This window comes from Balaenoptera borealis (genome assembly GCF_965194805.1).
Source record: "Balaenoptera borealis genome assembly, chromosome: 7".
NCBI classification, from domain to species: domain Eukaryota; kingdom Metazoa; phylum Chordata; class Mammalia; order Artiodactyla; family Balaenopteridae; genus Balaenoptera; species Balaenoptera borealis.
The window spans coordinates 87,498,382-87,518,875 of record NC_138864.1 but is presented as its reverse complement, the minus strand read 5'-3'; the positions used below and the strand labels follow the sequence as shown (position 1 = coordinate 87,518,875).

At 39.9% G+C, this 20,494-nt stretch overlaps 1 protein-coding gene across 1 annotated transcript in view; it reads left to right on the top strand.

Annotated features, from left to right (window-relative positions):
* The first annotated feature begins 1,177 nt into the window (after positions 1 to 1,177).
* Positions 1,178 to 20,494, top strand: part of TBX20 (T-box transcription factor 20) — a 56,637-nt gene continuing 37,320 nt past the window's right edge. Inside the window, exons 1-5 of the mRNA XM_082399528.1 lie at positions 1,178 to 1,787; positions 5,162 to 5,420; positions 6,432 to 6,596; positions 10,991 to 11,099; positions 14,766 to 14,924. Coding sequence (XP_082255654.1) covers positions 1,661 to 1,787; positions 5,162 to 5,420; positions 6,432 to 6,596; positions 10,991 to 11,099; positions 14,766 to 14,924 — 819 coding nt within the window. The 5' untranslated portion in view covers positions 1,178 to 1,660. The remainder of the gene's footprint in view (positions 1,788 to 5,161; positions 5,421 to 6,431; positions 6,597 to 10,990; positions 11,100 to 14,765; positions 14,925 to 20,494) is intronic.

The following is a 20,494-nucleotide window of genomic DNA, read 5'->3' as shown; positions in this document are numbered from 1 at the left end:
AGGTTTTTTTCCCCCATAAGTTTATTTCAGGGGATGGGGAATGGGTGTGCCGTGGAGAGAGAAAAACATTGGTGGGAAATGGGAGCTGCTTTCCTTTCTTTCTTTTTCTTTTTTCTTTTTTCCTTTCAAGACCCACCAAGAGGCTCCTAATCGCCAAACCGACTGACTGGAAAGGAGCGCAAATATTTACATGTACAGCTTGAGTGTGTGTGTCAGCCTAAGTTTACACGGCTCCGAGTGAGGCGGATTACCCTACGAATTCGGAGAATTTAAGTTATTCAAGCTGAACAAGGCCAACAAGACGACCCCCATAAGGCCGTGGGAAGTCCAGGTCGCAACTGAGTTTGTGAAGGCTGAAGGTTCCGTGTCCCCCAAGCCCGGGCGCTGTGAGGCTCGCACTCTCCAACTGCGCGTCGCGTGGTCCCAGCAGGGTGCCGCGCCCCCCCGGCACGGCGTCTGCCCCTCGCCTTCCCCTCGGTCAAGGCCCGATTTTCGAGAGTCCCTCTCGAGAACAGAAACCCTGAATGAGAGGCGCACCGGTGTGCAGAAGAAGCCGTGGTTCTGAGATCATCCTTTGCCAAATGCTCACAGCCCTCACTTAGCGTATCTTTTGCAGGGCTGCATCTCTCCAGCCCCACTGTCTAGCAGCCAGATTTTGGAGCCCAACGAGTGCAGGGACCCAGCCCTGGGTGCTGCCCGGCGAATGGGCTCTGGCCCACTGGCGCCAGCTCTACGGCGTCGGTTTCTGTCCTACTTAGCGCTAACTTTCTTTTGCAACTTTGAGCACCAGTAAGAAAAAGAATGGAAGGAGCAAAAACTCCCCGAGGCTTCCTCTGGTCTACGTTCCCGAGATCCCAGATCTTAGGACGCGACCAAAATGTCCCCTCCCGACAGCGATCACCTCCTTCTCACTCCTGGACTGCGAGACCAGGCCGGCTGAGTCCGCGGCCGCTGCGCCAGCCTGGTGGTGTCACCCCATTCCCCGAACGGGTGCCATGCTCCAGCCGGCTGCTGAGCGAGGCCACGCGGGCGCCGCGCCCCGGGCGCGCCCTCCCCACCCGGCCCCGCGGCCCCGCCCCCGGCGGCGGAATCAGGAAGCGGTGACGTGTGGCGGCGCTGACTGGCTGCGGGCCGCCGGGATCGCAGCTGCCAGCAAATTAAGGCGCAGGGCGGCGAACGCCCGGGCGCAGTGTCCTCCGCGCCCCGCCGCGCTCGCACGGCTACGCTCCCGCTCCCAGGCAACCGCCCCATTTTAGCTGCGCTCGGCCGCTCTGACTGTCCCCAGAGTGGGGAGGGAGGAAAGACGTGGAGCGGGTGCTGCAGGACCCCTGGGCTTTGCGCAGCTGATGCCCGTCTCTAGCTTCCGGAGGCACAGCCTGTGGTCCTACGGAGCGTCCCGGTGCTTGCACACCTAGCTGAGACCGTGGTTGGTCCTCTCCGACTAGTTTGAAGTCTCTGCGGCTCGAGGCTCTTGCGGTGGGGGAAAGGAGAGGCCGGTGTGGAGCTCTCGGGAGGTTAGGGCTGACTCATCTAGAGTCCCCGACTCCCCTGTGATTGCACTTGGAAACTTTCCGCTGTGTTTCAGTCTCTGTCTCTCTTGGGGAAGCTGGACGGCAGTTCGGCAGGCCAGGTCCCTGGCCAGGACCGCGCACTAGGGGCCATGGAGTTCACGGCGTCGCCCAAGCCCCAGCTTTCCTCCAGGGCCAACGCCTTCTCCATCGCCGCGCTGATGTCGAGCGGCGGCTCCAAAGAGAAGGAAGCTACGGAGAACACTATCAAACCACTGGGTAAGTCGGGTGCTAGACCGTCGGGGTGCGCAGGCATGGGAGTGCTGCACATTTGTCTGTCCCTCTGTTCCCTAGCTTCAGGAGGCTCTCGAGGGTGGCCACCTTTCCCGGCTCGCGGCAGCTCTGACCCTCAGACCATAGACTATACGTTGCGGGTCGGAGATTTTTTTTTCTCTTAGGCCCGAATTCTTTGGGGACTTCACAGTCTGTTAAATGCAACCGGTTTCCTATCTCGTACGTATATCGCTAGTCGCTTTCCCTATTTGTCTAGAATCCTTATGTCAAGTCGGACATCCGGTGTGTGTAACTTTGTTGGGATAAAAACATTTAGGGGATAAATAATAATAAAACCCCTTTTAAAGACTCAACAGGATTTACGATGCGTGTAACACCTGCTTGTGCATTTGAAACCAAGGAGACTCTGACTTCACAAGAAACTAGTTTAATTTTGTTTTTCCCCCGACTTGAATAGACTACACAAAGTCAGCTCCTTAAGACAACTGTCAAGTGCCGTAGAATAAGCCAGTTGTCCCCGCATGAACCATTTTCTTCACAGAAGCTCTAGACTTATCTGTAAGACATCAGTGGAGGTTGGCAAAAACATTAGCCAGTTACCATTTCCCAGATTCCTCAACTTTTAGCTATACTGTTTATTTAACAACCTTTACCATTTATAGAAGACACTACTCTCAGAGTAAAGGGAAAAAAGGGACTATATTCCCCTTACCACGAGTGAATTGTGTGGGAAAGAAACTGCTGGAGATAAGTGTTTTAAGTCCCTTTACAACTGAGGGAGAAAGAAGTGTTCTCATCATCACTTCTTGGGTCCCCAGGTAACACTATTCCACATCCTGATCATCTGGTAGCCCTAAAACTGTGGAAAGCATCAAACAGCGAACTTAGGGTAATATTTTAAATAACTTTTAAACTCTCATCAATTTTTTTCTTCCTTCTCCCTGTCCTTCTCAACATTTTAACATCTCACACTTTGAAACAACAATAATAATATAAAAGATGAAATGTTAGAGATGAAAAATAAGGGGCCTGGGCAGAGAGAGAAGAGAGAACTAAAATCCCTGCAGCAACTTAGAACCAAGGAAAAGGAAACCGGATGATCTCCAGAAAACATGTCAAAAAGTCTCTCTTCCAAGGTTTTCACTCCCTTTCCCTGGTTCTTCCCACCTATCCTCCTGGGTAAATCTAAACCTGCCAAAGAAATGGAAACAACCAATCAGACAAACTCCAACTGTTTAGAAAAAAATTCACCACCAATTTCAAAGTTACGTTTATGGCACTTCCCAACATTATCCGCTCCTATTTAGGGGGCCTCTGAATTCTTTATAAATGCCCCCATTACAGCTTGGTAGCTAGCAGGAAAAGAGGATTTCAGGTTAAAATTCCTGACAGAAGTACAGACAGTAGACTGGGAAACATGCCAGCTTCAGCTCCACTGTCATTGCAACATTGCTTCCTTCTCTACTTTCCTGAGAAAAAACCCACCTTCCTCTGAATTCTAAACTATAAAACCATTCACAGCTCTCGGCACCTCCACCCTTACCCCAGTCTGTAAAATGAGCATCCTCCCTCCCCTGGGGCTTTTGAGACCGCTCCAAAAACAACCAGAAGGCATTCTAGTCCCTTTCAGGGGCCAGTTCAACAGAGCACAATTAGCAGCTGTAAGCCAAGGACTCCGGCATGTGAAATACCTGTTAAGAGAGAATGAAACACTAGCGAGATGCTGAAGAAACTGTAGGGTGGGGGTCACAAGTGTCTCATTACTGCTCATTTAAACACGTTAAATCTACTCAGAAGAACCACCTCAGACGACTAGATCATTAATCTTTTTAAAAATTGAGATATAATTGACATATAACATTGTGTTAGAGCATTTCTGTATCATTTTCTTCTTCCTCCACTTCCCAACCCTGACCCACTGGTTAGTCTGGAGCTTACAGCATTTGTGTTTTTCAATTGTCAGAAAATTTCTAAGGCTACTTGTTAATTCCCTATACAGATGTTATGTGAATGTGTTTCTGAAAACATTAGTAAAAAATATGATTTTGCCATGGCATGGTTCTCTTTGAATTTGAAAACAGAAGAATAATTAATTTGGTTATTCTTAATTTAAAATGCTTCCATGAATTGGATTATTATTTTAAGAGAAAAGAAGGTAAAAATTTTCTACTTCCTGCTTGCCTGCCCCAAGTCAAAAGAGAAATATGAGAAATAAAACATTATATGTGTGCGTGTGTATGTATGTGTGTGTGTATATATATATATATATATATATATATATATATATATATATATATATATAACTTGTTTCAATTCCTTGAGGGCACTTAGAACAGAGCTGTTTGAAGTTCAGTTTCACATTGCGGATTCAAGTAGTTTCTTTTTTAAAGGATGCAAGATAATTGGGACAATTACAGAGCTCCCCCTGTATTCCATCAAAGTGACTGGTGTAGTCCCAGGCCCTTATCATCTGTGGGGGAGAATGTTTGGTTCGTATGCAGTGGTGTTTCAGCTTGATGGTAGATGGCAAACTGTTCTTCCTACTTTAATACTCTGCTCTTCTGGGTTTGGGGTTCTTTTGCTCACTTCCAAAACGTTCTTGAGAGAGAGAGAGAAATACACATATCATCCCTCAAGTACTTGTTTCAAGCCCAGTCCAAAAAATTGGCCCAGAGATTGTACTCCTGTGATTTAACAAGCAATAAATATGCTAGTCTTTCATAAGCTCTCAGGCTGGGAGGGAAATTATAAAAATGCCCTAATGTAACATCTGAAAGCCTAGGAAACTGGGAGCCAGGCAGAGAAGCGAAGTGACTTAATTTTTTTAACCCCCCCAACACCCCTTTTTCACTTTCTCTTATGGGGAGGGGACTCCAGGAGGGAAGGGAAGTTTCTCTCAAAGTGAGGAAGGTGCTGATTTCTTCACTCCCTTGATCTCCCTGCAGAAAAGTGTCCCCTTTGTCAATGAGGGAGAACTGGCACTAGAGCCCACAAGCTGTGAAGTCTAGAACATGGGAGGGATAACAACAGGACTACTTGCTTTTAATTCTTTATGATCATGCCTTTCCCTTTATCCACTCCTCGCATTTCTATTCTCCAGAGTGGGTTTCAGTAATGGTGGTAACAAACCATGGTTCTAAAACTCACTCATTTGGTTCCGTAAGCAAGCAGGAGCCATGTCACTTCACAGGAATTTCAGGCTTAATTTATACAGTGATGGGTTATTGCTGCCCTCCCGGAGATTCTGTGCGTAACTTTTCCAAAGTCAAATCCAGGAACCTATTTCAGTTGCGCTGTTCTCCTTCCTGTATCTTTTCTTGACAGAATTAGCTGTCATTCTCAATTCTCTTTGCCTGCAGAACAATTTGTCGAGAAGTCGTCCTGCGCTCAGCCCCTGGGCGAGCTGACCAGCCTAGATGCTCACGGGGAGTTTGGTGGCAGCGTCACGGGCAACAGCAGCCCATCCTCCTCCTCTCTGTGCACTGAGCCGCTGATCCCCACCACCCCTATCATCCCCAGCGAGGAAATGGCCAAAATTGCCTGCAGCCTGGAGACCAAGGAGCTCTGGGACAAATTCCACGAGCTGGGCACGGAGATGATCATCACCAAGTCTGGCAGGTTGTAGGGGGCTTGTTGGGTGAGGAGTGGGGAGAAGGGAATAGTGCCCTGGGTGGCAGAGGGAGTTTCCAGGAACTGGGTGAAACTCTACTGGTCCTGAGCTCCAAGAGGAAGCTTCGCTCAAGGAGGGTTTCTTTCGGCAGACTTGCTTTTGGAAAGAGCTGCTGAGACAGATATCCAGGCATTTGCTTTCTTGGGATCTGGCAGTGGGAAGCCCCACCCCTGCCCTAAGGGCATGGGACTGGGATCTCTGGCCCGCTGCAGCCTGGGATGGCTTCTGGGTGCAGGGTCGGCATCTGGAGGGAAGCAGGAACTCAGCTCGTGCTGGGGTACAGGGCGGGCTGCTGGGTGCTGTGAGGGAGGCAGGCGGCTTCCCTTTTATCAGCCTCAATTTGCAGAAGCTCCCATTAAAAACTAAAATGAAAACCTGGGAGGAAGAATGAAATTTGAAACGACCACACTCCCGGTAGGAAGGAGCTCTGGTGCAGGGGGCCCCTTGGCGCCGCAGTGGGCTGACTCAGGGCAGGCAGGAAGTCCCAGGTGCAGGCTGCTCCTGGGACTGGGGCTGAGGCTCTGGGGGTCGGTGGCCCCTTGGCGCCTGACTGCTCCAGCTGTCAGGACTCTGGGACACACCGCCCAGAGTCTTCCGAAACGAAACTCAACTTGAGAACCCTGCTCTGGCTTTCTACTAAGGCAAGAGTAAGTTTTCTCACTGCAAGGCAAGGAGGTTATAGGACTCCGTCTGCTCTGGAGATTTTGGTCTGGGAGCCTAATGGGCTTGATGATTTAGCACAGGATTTTCCCTAATTGCAGACCTTTGGGTATTAATGAGGACTCCTACAGAGATGACACTTAAGATTATCTAGGCTCGGGAGAAGGTCAGTCTCCGTATTCACATCCCTGAATGGCTTTACAGGAAACACAAAGAGTTTGGGGGCTGGGTAGGGAGGGAAGGCGGACCCTTTTCCTCCCTCTCTAATTCGGGTGATTCTCTTTGTCTCACTGTGTCAGGAGGATGTTTCCTACCATCCGTGTGTCCTTTTCCGGCGTGGATTCTGAGGCCAAGTACATAGTACTGATGGACATCGTCCCTGTGGACAACAAGAGGTACCGCTATGCCTACCACCGGTCCTCCTGGCTGGTGGCTGGCAAGGCGGACCCTCCGCTGCCAGCCAGGTTTGTTCCTCCAGATTTTCCAGCCAAGCAAAATTTGTATTAACCTTGCTGGCAGAATGTCTCCTGCCCTGGTTGTTTGAATTTTAAGCAGGTCTGTTTTTAAAGCCGTGAGTTCTGGTAAGAGAGCTTTCCAAGCCCAGACACTCCAGGATTAACTACACAAAATATGGGTTAGTCTCTGAGAAAGGCAAGAGTTTGTATGCAGAACATTGCCTTTCATTTTATCTTCGTCATAATTCATTTCAAAGTTTTTCTTAAATTTCAATTGGAATATTTATTAGAAATCTGGATCCATTTCATATGGCATCCATCATTTCTATTTGGCTAACACCAAACATAATAAACCTACTGATGAAGTGGCTGCCCTAAAATCCTTTTCAGAAGTCTTCATTTTAGTAAAGTAGTTGCTTATAGTAAATATTTGTTATAACGTAGTTATAACTTCACATAGTAAATATCATATTGGTAAAATGTGGTTGTTTTTGACCAGTAAAAGGCTCAGAGATTTTTAAGTAAGAAAAACAAACTCTTTTTTTACCTCATTATAATTAGTGGATAAATGTAATTCGACATCAAGTTAATATTCTTCCACTGAATTTGTTTTTCTCTTTCTGACTTATTTCACTCTGTATGACAGTCTCTAGGTCCATCCACCTCACTACAAATAACTCAATTTCATTTCTTTTTATGGCTGAGTAATATTCCATTGTATACCGTATGCTAACACATATATATGGAATCTAAAAAAAAAAAAAAGGTTCTGAGAAACCTAGGGGCAGGACAGGAATAAAGACGCAGATGTAGAGAATGGACTTGAGGACACAGGGAGGGGGAAGGGTAAGCTGGGACAAAGTGAGAGAGTGGCATGGACTTATAAACACTACCAAATGTAAAATAGATAGCTAGTGGGAAGCAGCCACATAGCACAGGGAGATCAGTTCGGTGCTTTGTGACCACCTAAAGGGGTGGGATAGGGAGAGTAGGAGGGAGACACAAGAGGGAGGGGATATGGGGATATATGTGTGTATATATATAGCTGATTCACTTTGTTATAAAACACAAACTAACATACCATTGTAAAGCAATTATACTCCAATAAAGATGTTAAAAAATATTCTTTTACTGAGAAATTACTCAATATATTACGTAATGACCCAAACAAAACATGTTCATTTTTGTGCTGTTCATTGGTAATGTTTTTCCAGGAGAACTCCGTTTTAAAAATCACATGCAAACCTTTATTGCTACTGCCCAAATGAGCATTCTGGGGGAAAAAAACCAGCAAGTTCTTACTTATGTGAATACTAATAGTTTAAGAACAGGACTCTTAACTGCATACTTTAATACAAACAATGAATCTTAGCTGACTTTACATTTAGGGTTCTAAAACCAAGCCTTACAGCTTTAAAGTTGTTTTATGACTAATTTTTATAATTGATTGGAAGTTCATATCAGAGCTAAGAATTTATTTAAATGTACAGGTTTAGGAACTCTGAAGTTATGGTTCAAAGTATGGTTCTTTGTTAGTATCTAGTCTGGAGTCTAAGTCAAGGCACAGAATCAACACAATTTACACATACAGTTCAAATGGAATATTAAGCTTACTTAGTGGTTGATCATATTATTGAGCTTACAGTATATTAAATACACTGGAGAAGAGATTAAAAGAAGCCTCTCCAAGTTTTCCATTCCCACAAGAGACTAGGAAGGAGATCTTCCCAGCCCTTCCAAACTGATATATTAAATAACATATTAAATAATTTTTAGGACTAAAAATTTTTTTTAAATGTCACTGATTTTTTTTAAAAAAAAGGAGCAAGATTTACAAATTTACAATAGATATTTAAATGAATATAATTAGTGTTCTCTACTATTTACTATTAACTAGCCAGTTCACATTACTCTAGAGCTTCTTTCCAAAATTTAGTTTTTTTTTAAAGGGGGAGAGAGAGGAAGAAAGAAGAGAGAATGAGAGAAGTATTTTAGCAGATTCCTAACCATTTTTACAAGCAAACCCCTTTTCTTTTTTTTTCTCTTAAGTCTTTCCTCTAAGAAGTTAATCACTCTTATTTAACATACATTTTTCCTCCTATCTGAAGGTATGGGGAACTGGTGCAGGCCAGTTGGAAATATGACATGCCTTGTTTATGTTACTAATCTGTTCTGGCTGGAAAAGGAAAGCATGTACCAATACACTATCTTAACTGAAGCATGTTTAAGCTATTGCTGGAATTTTAAGTCCCAGAGGACTTGAGAGAAGCAGGGCTTCCTGTATGTTTTTTCATTCATACTAGTTCAGCTTACTTATATTGATATTAGATTGAAATGTTTTGTGCATTATAGGATAGAAATATTCTAGATCATATAAGCAACTGTTATTATTATTAAAAGACATAGTGCTATATTTACTAGCTCCATATGGGAAAGGTAAAGAACTTGGGAGGTGATCATATTTGAACTGATGGTAGAAATTCCTTGCAGTTCCAGTTCTTTGAAGCACTTTATTTTAGACTGAAGTTCATCAGTCAGCTGTTCCTTATCAGAAGAAATGATGCTTGACAATATCATTTGATCATAATAATGGACAAGACATTATACATGACCTAAGTAATGTTATATTTTCATATAGGACATTTCCTTTTTTTAAAAAGTAGTTGATATTTAAATAAATTAATCTTTATTAATGTTATCATATGTGGTGAATTGATACTTAAAGAGGGACCATCTCATCAACTTCTAGGACTTTAAATATTTTTGAACCTTTTTGGAGGAGTGGGTAGGATGTGGTGCTGATTAGTAAAACAACTGCACCTATAAAGTTATAGCCTTGGAGGGGTGACACTTGAAAAGCTATTATGGTTGTGTCATCAAAGAATACTTCAATTGGAAGGCAATTTTGAGCACTCCTTAAAAAAAAAAATCAAACAAACAGGCAGACAAACACCTAAGTTCTTATACGGGTCTGGTAAGAATCTTACCAGTGCTGTCAGCCTGTTTTGTGCTTTGCTTCTTGTGGGCTTTGTGAGTTGCAGCACGTGCACCCAATTCTTCTATTCTTAGTCCTCTGTGTGACAAACCACGGCATAGACTTCTTGTTCTTTACATGAATATGTTTTTAAACTTTTTTCCTTGCCTTTGCCCCAACCATAATATTTGTTTAATGATAGTTATAAAGATTCTACACAAAATATAGATATAAATAACCCATTGCATGGATAAAGGAATTTATCCCATTAAATCAAGGATATTTCCTTTCCCTATCATTAGTTCTATGATATCCCTGACTTCAGAAACGCTTATGTTGAGTGCATACTAGGATAGTGATTTACAAAGAGTTGTACTTAGTGTGAAGCTTGCAGGCATTTAACTGTCAGTGAGTAAAAGATTGCCTTGAACATCGCAGCTGATCAATAAATGATAAATACTTGATAAGTATATTTTTTCCCATCAAAGCCTTTTTTTTTTTGCTTAGGCTGTTTACAGATAAATACATTGAATAATCTGAAGCTTACCCAACTTGTTTTCACTCTCCTTAGTAAGCACTTAACTAGGTGATGATGAAAGTAGTAATATTTAAAGTACCGGGAGAAGCAAACAGACTATGTGATCTGTGGACTATTAAAAGTTCCCCAGGTCACTGTATTAAAATTATTCTGTCTTGTTTATAAAGAACACAAACTTTAATTTGAATCACCTTCAAGTTTAAATGAATAGATTCTCTAGAATTGTTTCCTCTTTTAAATTCTTTGTCTTCACTGCTTTTTAGCAGTGCTTATACTAGGAATTCATTTTGCAATTAGTTATAACCTAGTCTTTCTTTTGAAAATATCTACAACAATAGGATTTTATATTTGACAGAAGCAGACCAGTAGTTGACTAGGTCGATGGGAAAAACCCACCTTTAAAAAAATGGCTTGTTCAGCAAATAACAGAAAATGTATTAAGTATATTTTATTTATTTATTTTTAATTGGACTATAATTGCTTTATAATGTTGGCATTAGCTTCTGCTGTACAATGAAGGGAATCAGCTATATGTATACATATATCCCCTCCCTCTTGGACCTCCCTCCCACCTGCCCCCATCCCACCCATCTAGGTCGTCACAGAGCACTAAGCTGAGCTTCCTGTGGGACAAATGGGGATATTAGGATTAACATATATATACTACCATTAGTATAACCCCTTTTAAGTCATTGGTACACAAAGAAACACATTTAGATGTTTCAGCATTATTTTGGTATTGCTGTATTATAAATTTGAGATTATACGAGGCAAATAAAATTCACTTTATATGATATTTTTGTGTTCCTTTAGAATCAGAATATTTTATAACCCAAAGAGAGATTTTTATTTTTTTTAAATCTCAATAAAATTCTCTCATAATTTTCTTAGGCTGTATGTACATCCAGACTCTCCTTTTACTGGTGAGCAGCTACTTAAACAGATGGTGTCGTTTGAAAAGGTGAAACTCACCAACAATGAACTGGATCAACATGGCCATGTAAGTACAGTGCTTGGACTATGCGGATTCCCTGGGATGGAATGGAGAAACCACATAAAACTTCCTCTCTCAATGTCTCTTCCTCTCTCCCTTTCCCCCTCCCACCCTCCAGCTCTGAGTCATTCTATGAGAACATTTATTTGTCTACAGGGAACCTTGACTGCTATTGTCAAGAGGTCATTTACAGAGATGCTGTATGCCATTTCTATGCAAGAGGGTCAGGGACCTCTGGCACCATGGATTCCTACTTCTGCAACTGCTTTACCACCTGCACCAACTAAACAAAGGGAATGTGCATTTTGGAGGTTACTACAGCCCATTTCTTGGATTAAACATCTAATTTCTATCAGTGGTATATCAGATAACACAGCATAAAGGGAATGGGGCTGAGACCTCCTATGGGGGTTTCCCAAAGTGTGTTGTATAGAATACATTCTTGTGAGATGCAATGGGACAAAAGGATTTTATGTACAAATAAATTTGGGAAAGTGCTGTTAGCTCATTATATATCCCCTCTGTAGAGAGAGAGCCTTATGAATATTAAAACACAATGAAGTCTTGCAGTTAAAAACAAAACAATCTGATTTTACATCAGTAAGGAGTTCATTAAAATGTTGAAGAAAAGAGAAATTGGAATTCTCAGCTCTTATCAACAATTAATAGAACAAATAGCTGTTGACACAGGCTTTTCCATGTTTGCTAAGACTGCTTTTTAAGGAACTATCTGTGCTGTTATTTCATGCTCTTAAATAAAGATTCACATTTTTAAAAATCTGTGTTAGATTTTATGCTAAGAAAACTTTAGACAGACACGTATGCTTCTTTTTGATGAGGAGAATACTGTTTCTTTTTTTGCCTCGTTTGCCAGAAAGCACATTGGGATTTTCATAGTTGCTTTCCTTGGCTTAGATATTCTGATATAATTATTCTCTCTCTTATCCCCTTTATTAAGGCTCCTGTTACCTAAGGTTTTAGTTTTTACTGGATTTATGCAATTTAAAGGAAGAGTTTCAAAACTTTTCTCAAAAAAGACAGTTACACATAGATAAGAGAGAGCTCTAGACGTGGTTTCTAATGGTTGGATTGAACCTGGAACCAAGTAAATCACTTCAGGCACTGCCACCATCCATATGCCCACAGGAGATCTTGTTTATCTTGACCAAGTCAGAGTAACCAGGTTAACTCACAAGTCTGCTGGTGGCACTGCTGGGATGTTGGAAGTAGGTTAACAGGCTTCTGTTACTTGATGTATTGGAAAAGATAACTGACTTTTTTTACCTTCAAGGACGTTGGCAGAATTGTCCTTTCTTTCAGATGTTTTCATTGACAGATTTTTTTTTTTCAGGTTAAAATTTATGAAGTATCTGAGAGACATTTTCTGTAGGCCCATGATCATTCTTAATGTCATTCATATTAAAATTTCTTGGGCTCCACTGAAATCTTTGCAGAGAGAAATGAAATTTTTTTATGGTTCTAGTATTTTCCAATGTGAAACTTTTGTAAGAACTGTTTGAGTTTTTCCAGAAAGACCTGAGAATTCATTTTGAGATCAGTTGTCCAGAATTGATATGTTTTCCTTTTAGCATCAGCTTCATGGATGGGAATAGCACTAAGCTATATTTCAGGAGCTCTGGGTTCTAGTCTGATTATGCTAAGATTAGACCTTGACAAATTGTTTAAGTCTTACATGGTTGCTAATATCCATTTTAGCTTTAAAATTTTATTATTTAATATAACTCTTTGTCACCAGAAATAGTGTATTCTGAAAAGTACCAGGAAATATTTTTAGATCCTGTGTTGTTTAGCCAAGTTCTTTGAATCAGTCCTAAAGAAGCCCCCTTTGTAGATGCATTCCAGGAAAATTTCTTATTTCCAGGAATTTATTTCTTCGATGTAACAAAGTCTGCATTTCTATCAGTGTTTCTTAGCCCCATGAAAGCTTGAGCAGAGGTTCAAGGAGCCCTGGGATCTGAGACTCAGTCTGGGGTCTGAGTCTGTCCAGCACCCTTTCCTAAAGGAAATTAACGTGGGGGTGGTATAAGGAAGAGGGGACCTTATTTAAAGCTTAGGTTTTTTCCCATTGTGTGTGTTTGAGTGTGTGTGTGTGTGTGTGTATGATTTGAAAACTCTATCTTCTTAGTAGAACATATAATGAATGCTCAGGTTTTTCTTATATCAGGATTAGAAGGCAAATGTTTACTTCTGTCACTTCAAGTTTATCCCAGTTTTATGACTGAGCACAGATATCTTGGAACTCCTTGGAATAAACGCATTACACAAAGAGATAACTTTTTTTTTTAAGTTTATTTTGATTCATTTGAACGTCTCATTTGTTTCAGTAATTCCTATTCAGGTCTGGGATCATAAAAAGATGGCATGTTCAAAAATTCAATGCCAGTTAATGCCCTGTAACTTTGTTGGCTTATATCTCAGCATGGAAAGAGACTGATTCTGTATCAGTTATCTCACAGTGACTAGTATTTAACTCTGCTCAAGTCAACCAGTGTTAACACTCACCCACCACACCCAAGTTAGCCAAAGAACAAGAGAGCAACAACACTGCATGCCATTGACCCTAGTCCTGCCACAGCATGTGTCAGACACCTCCCCTGAGAGCCAAGCTCTCTGCTAGGCCCTTGGGGTGAAGGGCGTACATTGTGAGCCCTGTTATCCCAGGAAAGACATACCCGATTTTGTAGATTTAGGTAGCTGTCTGGGTTGCGGGGCGGGGGGAGATGTGGAAAATCTTTAATATCTGAAAGTAAATTTTGTTGCTCAAATTTCATAACGGTAAATTATTGTATTTTATTTAAATGATACATGAAAAATACTGCCTTGTTAACAGGGTATATTTCTGATCTCTAAGTACCGGGCAACTTTTAGCAGCTATGGAATGGAAGACGTCCATCACTAACATTCTTATTTAGTTTGTAACTGTAAGTCAGGAATCAATGAAGTTGTCAGAAATGATGACGATGATAATAATAATACAGTTTACTAAGCACTTCCTATTTGCTATGTGATTTACAAGGGTTACAGCGTCTGATCCTCACCACAACCCCTGTGAAGTTAATACTGTTCTTGCATTTAAGAAAATGAGGTAAGAGAGGTGAGATCACTTGGCCCAAGATTAAAAAGCTAGAAAGTAGCAGATTCAGTATTCCAACCAAGGTCTACCTTATAAAATTGTTTTAAAACAATTTTTAAAATTGCCTTTTAAAATTGTTTTATTCCCTCTGCCCCATCTGCCACCCACCCCTCACCCCCCACTGCCCCAAATAACAATCTAGCCTCCTCAAATATGTAATTTCTTACTTTAGAAAATTTAGAGACATACTGCCTTTGGTCTAACCAGACTAAAAAACAAAAAGCGTTTTTAAAAAAATAAACATCCTCCAGATGACTTTTTCCTCTATCATTTTAGAAAGGACACTTGAAACAACCTGTATTATTTGCAGTTGGTTTCGTAAAACGTGACTCACAATACTCTGCAGTATCTTGTGAAAATTACTTGCCTGAAGAATGGAAAGGGTAGATCCTAATCTTAAAACTGCGTTTGACACTGTAGATTTTATGGTTCTTTCTTTGCCTCATTGTAATTTGGCCTGTTTATTAGCACTATAAGTACTTAAAATCCAGTACTGTACTTCCCACTCTTTGCTACAGATAATTTTGAACTCAATGCATAAGTACCAGCCACGGGTGCACATCATTAAGAAGAAAGACCACACAGCATCATTACTCAATCTGAAGTCTGAAGAATTCAGAACATTCATCTTTCCAGAAACAGTTTTTACGGCGGTCACTGCCTACCAGAATCAACTGGTGAGTATACCCTTCACAATTTATTTCCCAAATAAGATAAGGCTTTAGGAGAGTTATCTTCTTGGAGAGAAGGGCTATCCCAGTACTCAAAACAGAAATTCACTTTGGAGAAAGCTATGGAGAATCAGCCCCAGGACTTCCAAGTATGTTGAGTATCTGTGGCTCAAGGTTATGAAGGTCTGTGTTACACCATCTTTCTTAGAACCTTTATACTCGTGGTCAGGCTGTTCACTGCTCCCATGTCCCACCCAAACCTGACCCAATCTGCCTTCTCAAATTTTCTCAAGAACATTACCTGCTTCCTTCTCTTTCTGGTAGAGCCTCATGACATGCATAACAATAACTCATTGCTTCATAAAATTTAGAAGTTCAGTTTTTCTGCTAAATTAGCACATGTAGTGTGCTAGCCAACTATCCAAGCTACTGATACGTTAGATATTTTGTGAGATTTATTCAGCTGTATTTCAGGGTAAGATAATTCTAGTAGAATGATCTTAAATGCCTCTTTAGATAATAAACTGTAGTATGTAAGCAGTTGTGTATTTAATTAACGTCAAGATATCTAATTTATAATATTGAGTTATATATTTTCTACTCTCTGTTGTAAATCATATTTAAAATTTATGCATTTCTTCATCCATAAGGCTTAGTCCAACTCTACTGTAAATATTTATCAAAGTGTTGCTAAGGACTGAGTGCTGTTAGATACTTCCCCATGTATTCTTCTTTCATGGTCAGCGTAATCTTGAAGGCCGGGGGTAACGGTAACGTTCTTTAGTGAGGAATCTGAAGCTAAGAGAGGACAAGTAACTTTTCCACAGTCCGAATGGACCAGAAGTAGAATTCCTTTTGATATACTGTACTTTAGTGACAGGAACTCACATTGTCCGTTTACTCTGGGTTTTGTGTCTTGCTTTTATTTGACTGGTTATAGGTAGCCAGGACTCTTGCTCTCCTCATGTCTTGATGTTATATTTTGGTTCTGAGTGAATAACTGTTAGGTGCTGCCTGACAGATGGCTCAGAGTGGGATGGTCAACCAAGGAAATATGGTGTTGAGTCTCTCAGGAAGAGCAAGAAGATGAAACTGAAAGCCCAGGTAGCCCTACACAAATGAGGAAACAGGAAGTCAGAGAAGGGATGTGGAAAAATGGCCAGAGTGGGTATGTGTCTGTAAGGCATAAGCACCTATAATTTCCATATGACTTTGAGTAGATTTCACTTCACCACTGTGGCTGCCATCTTCTTTGCCTGTAAACTGGGACTAAGAACCAGACCATCTTAGGGAACAACTGTAAGGATCAAATGAGATGCTGTGCATAAACATGCCTTTGGAAATTGTAAGGCACTCTATAAATAAAGCACGTGGTGACTATTGGACTGTCTCTGGAATGTCCAAAGAGGATTTGCCACCATTTGGATTTTTAAATGTTAGTGGCAACTTTTCAGTGAGATAAATGAATGCACAAATGTTATACTATTTATCTTTAAGTAAAAGCAAAGTACTATAACTTTTTAATTATCCCTAAGATAACAACACAAGAGTGGCAACTTTCAGAGAATGCCCAAGCTAAAAATTTGTGTATAGAGTGAAGCCCACAAAGGCCTAAAACATAATGCTCCTTCTCTTAGAATCTGGAACACTGACATCAACAATCCCATTTTTAATTTATTTGAGGATACATGTAATACAGGTATCACAGGTTCAGAAAAGATTCCTGAAACATTTAATTCAAATTACACTAACTGAATTAGTAGCTTTTATATTATGAAACATCAGATTTATACTAATACAAGAAAACCTGCTGATGTTTGAGAATGAAATAAAAACTTGTCATATGGAAACTTCATTGCTTTTATCAGAATTACCTGTAAAGGGAACCAAAGCAAGAATAGGTAATTTGGGATTGTTTAGTGAAAATTACACACAGAACAAAATTAAGGAAAGTTCTAAGTGTAACACCTTAGATTTGGTTTAATTGGTGAAGAAGCAATCCTGAATAAATATTGGCAGGACCTCTCATATCACGGAACATGGGATAGGAGGTTATTATCTACATAATTATAATAACAGCTAATATTTGGGTACACAAGGCACCATTTAAAGTGCACTGTCTTATTTAATCCTCACAATGATATTATGAGATAGGAACAACAGTATTTTTATGTTGCATTTTACAACATAATTCAGTACTGCTTTTTTCAATAGATCCTGCCATGTCTGAGTTTATTTCTGTGCACCCACCTTTAAAGCCATAATCCCTAGCACAATGCCGTATGTGTGTGTGTATGTGTGTGTGCTTTTACTTAAAGATAAATAGTATAACATTTGTGCATTCATTTATCTCACTGAAAAGTTGCCACTAACATTTAAAAATCCAAATGGTGGCAAATCCTCTTTGGACATTCCAGAGACAGTCCAACAGTCACCACGTGCTTTATTTATAGAGTGCCTTACAATTTCCAAAGGCATGTTTATGCACAGCATCTCATTTGATCCTTACAGTTGTTCCCTAAGATGGTCTGGTTCTTAGTCCCAGTTTACAGGCAAAGAAGATGGCAGCCACAGGGGTGACGTGAAATCTACTCACATATATATTTGAAATTCAATTAATAGTCAAAAATTTGATTTGGTATAGTAATGAGCCATTTTTGCAAATGGTTTATAGACCTCATAAGACCAATCGAAATTCACGTGGGGTGAATAAATCATTTTGGGGGTTAGTATTTTCATTAGTCTTATACAGTTTTCTGAAGTTATCCTTGATTCTTTCTAGGCCTCCTCACATTTACTGCCTTTTCACTGCTATACCATGCTTGTCTACTGATTTACCCATAATAAACATAAAATAAATATATAGGAAATAAATTAAATGTGTACTAAGTACAGTATAAATATTAGAATATTTTCATGCACAAAGAACAGGGAGAAAAGAGAGAAAGAAGATTTAAAAGTTCACACTTAGGACTGCCTTTATATCTCTTAAACTTTGGATAGGACATTATTTACATACATATTAAAAGCCAAATCAAATTTTCCATTAGAATTTGTGAAAAAGCTTCTCATTTATTGTGTCTGGTAGTTTTATTTGTAAGTAATGAAAACGGGACCTTTTTTCTATTTTTTCCTCTGGTTTTTGTGAGGAAATGATTGCATTTCTTAACATTATTAGATTAAAGCTAAATACATTATACTTCCAACAAACTATTTTATAATTTAAGATTTAAAGGTCATACATTGTTTTTGAGCAGGCATGCCATTGCTGTAGAGTTGAAGTGTAGGTCAGGTTTCATTTTTAAATGCCTTTGGACAGATCTTTTCCTGATAATTGGAGAAATGGTCTCTGAGGGCCAATTTCACCTTGTGGCTGGGAACTCCAGCTATATTCAGAGTCCAGTGATATCACATGGAATAATAACTACTAGAAAAAGTCCCTTTCTCTTTGGTGCAGCTGGCAGTGTCAAAATCTGCCTTCCATTTATACATATATTTATCTATAAAGGAGATGTTGAAAGAATGAATTTGTTTGGTTAGGAAATGCATTATGTTCCACATTATTAAGATAATACATGAAAAAACGGGTGTATTTTGACCAGAATTAGTCAGTGATTTGCATATATGTAGATACACTTGAAACAGGATTTCTTAAGCACATACTGCTGTCCTTACTTGTTAATTCTTCTTCCTCACAAAATGAAAAATACTGCTGCTTTTAAAATTTGTTGTTGAATCATAAAGACATACTTGTAGTTTCACATGGGTTCTCTACATATGTTTTTGGTAGTTGACTATTTTTGGATCTTCCTTTTAATTTAACCTTTGACATGGGTGATGCTGGTTCAACAGCTTTACAAGCTGCAGGTATTCTATATTAGGAAAATGATGTCCAACTGACATCACTGTATATAACTCAGGTCTTTCTCTCATCAGTTCTCAAATACGTAACTTTTTCATTCTCCCAAATTTCATAAAGGGATATAAAACTATATCTGCAGAAATGAATTTCTTTCTATTAACTACTGGTTTTTATTTAAATATCCATGGAATAAAATCTGTGCCTGACCTTTTAAAAGTGCATGATTAACTAGAATGTTAAAACTTTGCTATTTAAAAATTACTTTATCTTAAAATAGAAAACAAAATGCTTTTTATGTAGACTCAAGAATTTCACCTAGTCTATGACTGGTAAACATATGAAATCATATTTCTGACTGCTTGTCCTTGAAGCAAAGTTCAAACAAACATTTCTGGGGTGCTTATTGTTGGCACCCCAGTAGATTCAGAGTCTAGTGATACCACAGTGAGCACAGTGGGCTCATTAAGAAGTCTACCCACAGTCCCTGTACTGCTAATCGGTACTCCATAAAGCCTGTTCAAGACTGTAGTGGTTAGTTCAGGGCCCCCATACAATTTTAGTAGTAAGAAATCCATTCAGCTTTTTTTCTCTAACTTCCAAAAGCAATTTTTTTCCCTGGAATTAGATAAAATAGTCCGTAGAGAAAGTAAGTACCTGGTTACTCTCCTGAGCTCCTTTTCTACTTAACACACTAAAGTTAAATCACTGCTGAACCAACTGGTAAATCTAGCTGTATGAGTACACGTTGTACTATTCTTGAAACTTTCCTACAGTTTGAAATTATATCAAATGTAAAGTAAAAAAGTTACCATTGATACTCTTGGGGATGATGAAAGAAGGACCAAAAAGATACTGGAAAGAGAAAGTTCCAATAAATGAAAAAATTCCAAAGAAATCTGAAAACTTGTGTTGAATTTGATTCACTTCCTCATTCAAAGTTATGGCAGTAATACTAGATATGGTGACACATCAATTGAGCAACTAACACACACACACACTGAGAATATTTATTTTCTATGACAACTCCACAATCATCACATTCTGAGCCAACAGTCTACCTCCTGGAAATATAAATAACAACAAATACAATTCTCAAAATCCTTTTCAGGGACAAAGTGGATCAAAGGTGGTTCTTTAACTATTATAACAGACAGATAATATTTTCTGTTCTTTTAGTTTATAAAGACTCAAACAAAGCTTGATATGGTTCACATTTTTTTTGTTATATTTATTTAAAAATTTTTTTTTGGCTGCACTGCGTGGCTTTCAGGATGTTTCCCGACCAGGGATTGAACCCGGGACTCGGCAGTGAAAGCACCAAGTCCTAACCACTGGACCACCAGGGAATTCCTGATATGGTTCACATTTTAGAGGGATGGCTGCAAAAGGACTTCGTTCAAAATTAGTTTCTCCATCAGATATTATTTGCCTTTGTCTCCAGAAAGTTTTATCCATTGGCAAATCCATTCACTTTTTATAAATGAGCTTATAAGAATTGAACTTGAAGACTTAACTTTATTGCTGTATTTTACAGTTTCAGTTTGAAGCTTTTATCTGGGTTTGGTTCACACTTAATGTCACCTAACACTGCAGGGGATGTGGTGCCAGCTTCTTTAGTGGCACTTAAACCACTTCCAGTTCTATGTATGCCTCTGCCTGCTCCATGGAATTTTAGGGACCATGTGATCTCATTTCTGTTGATAAATTATTGTGA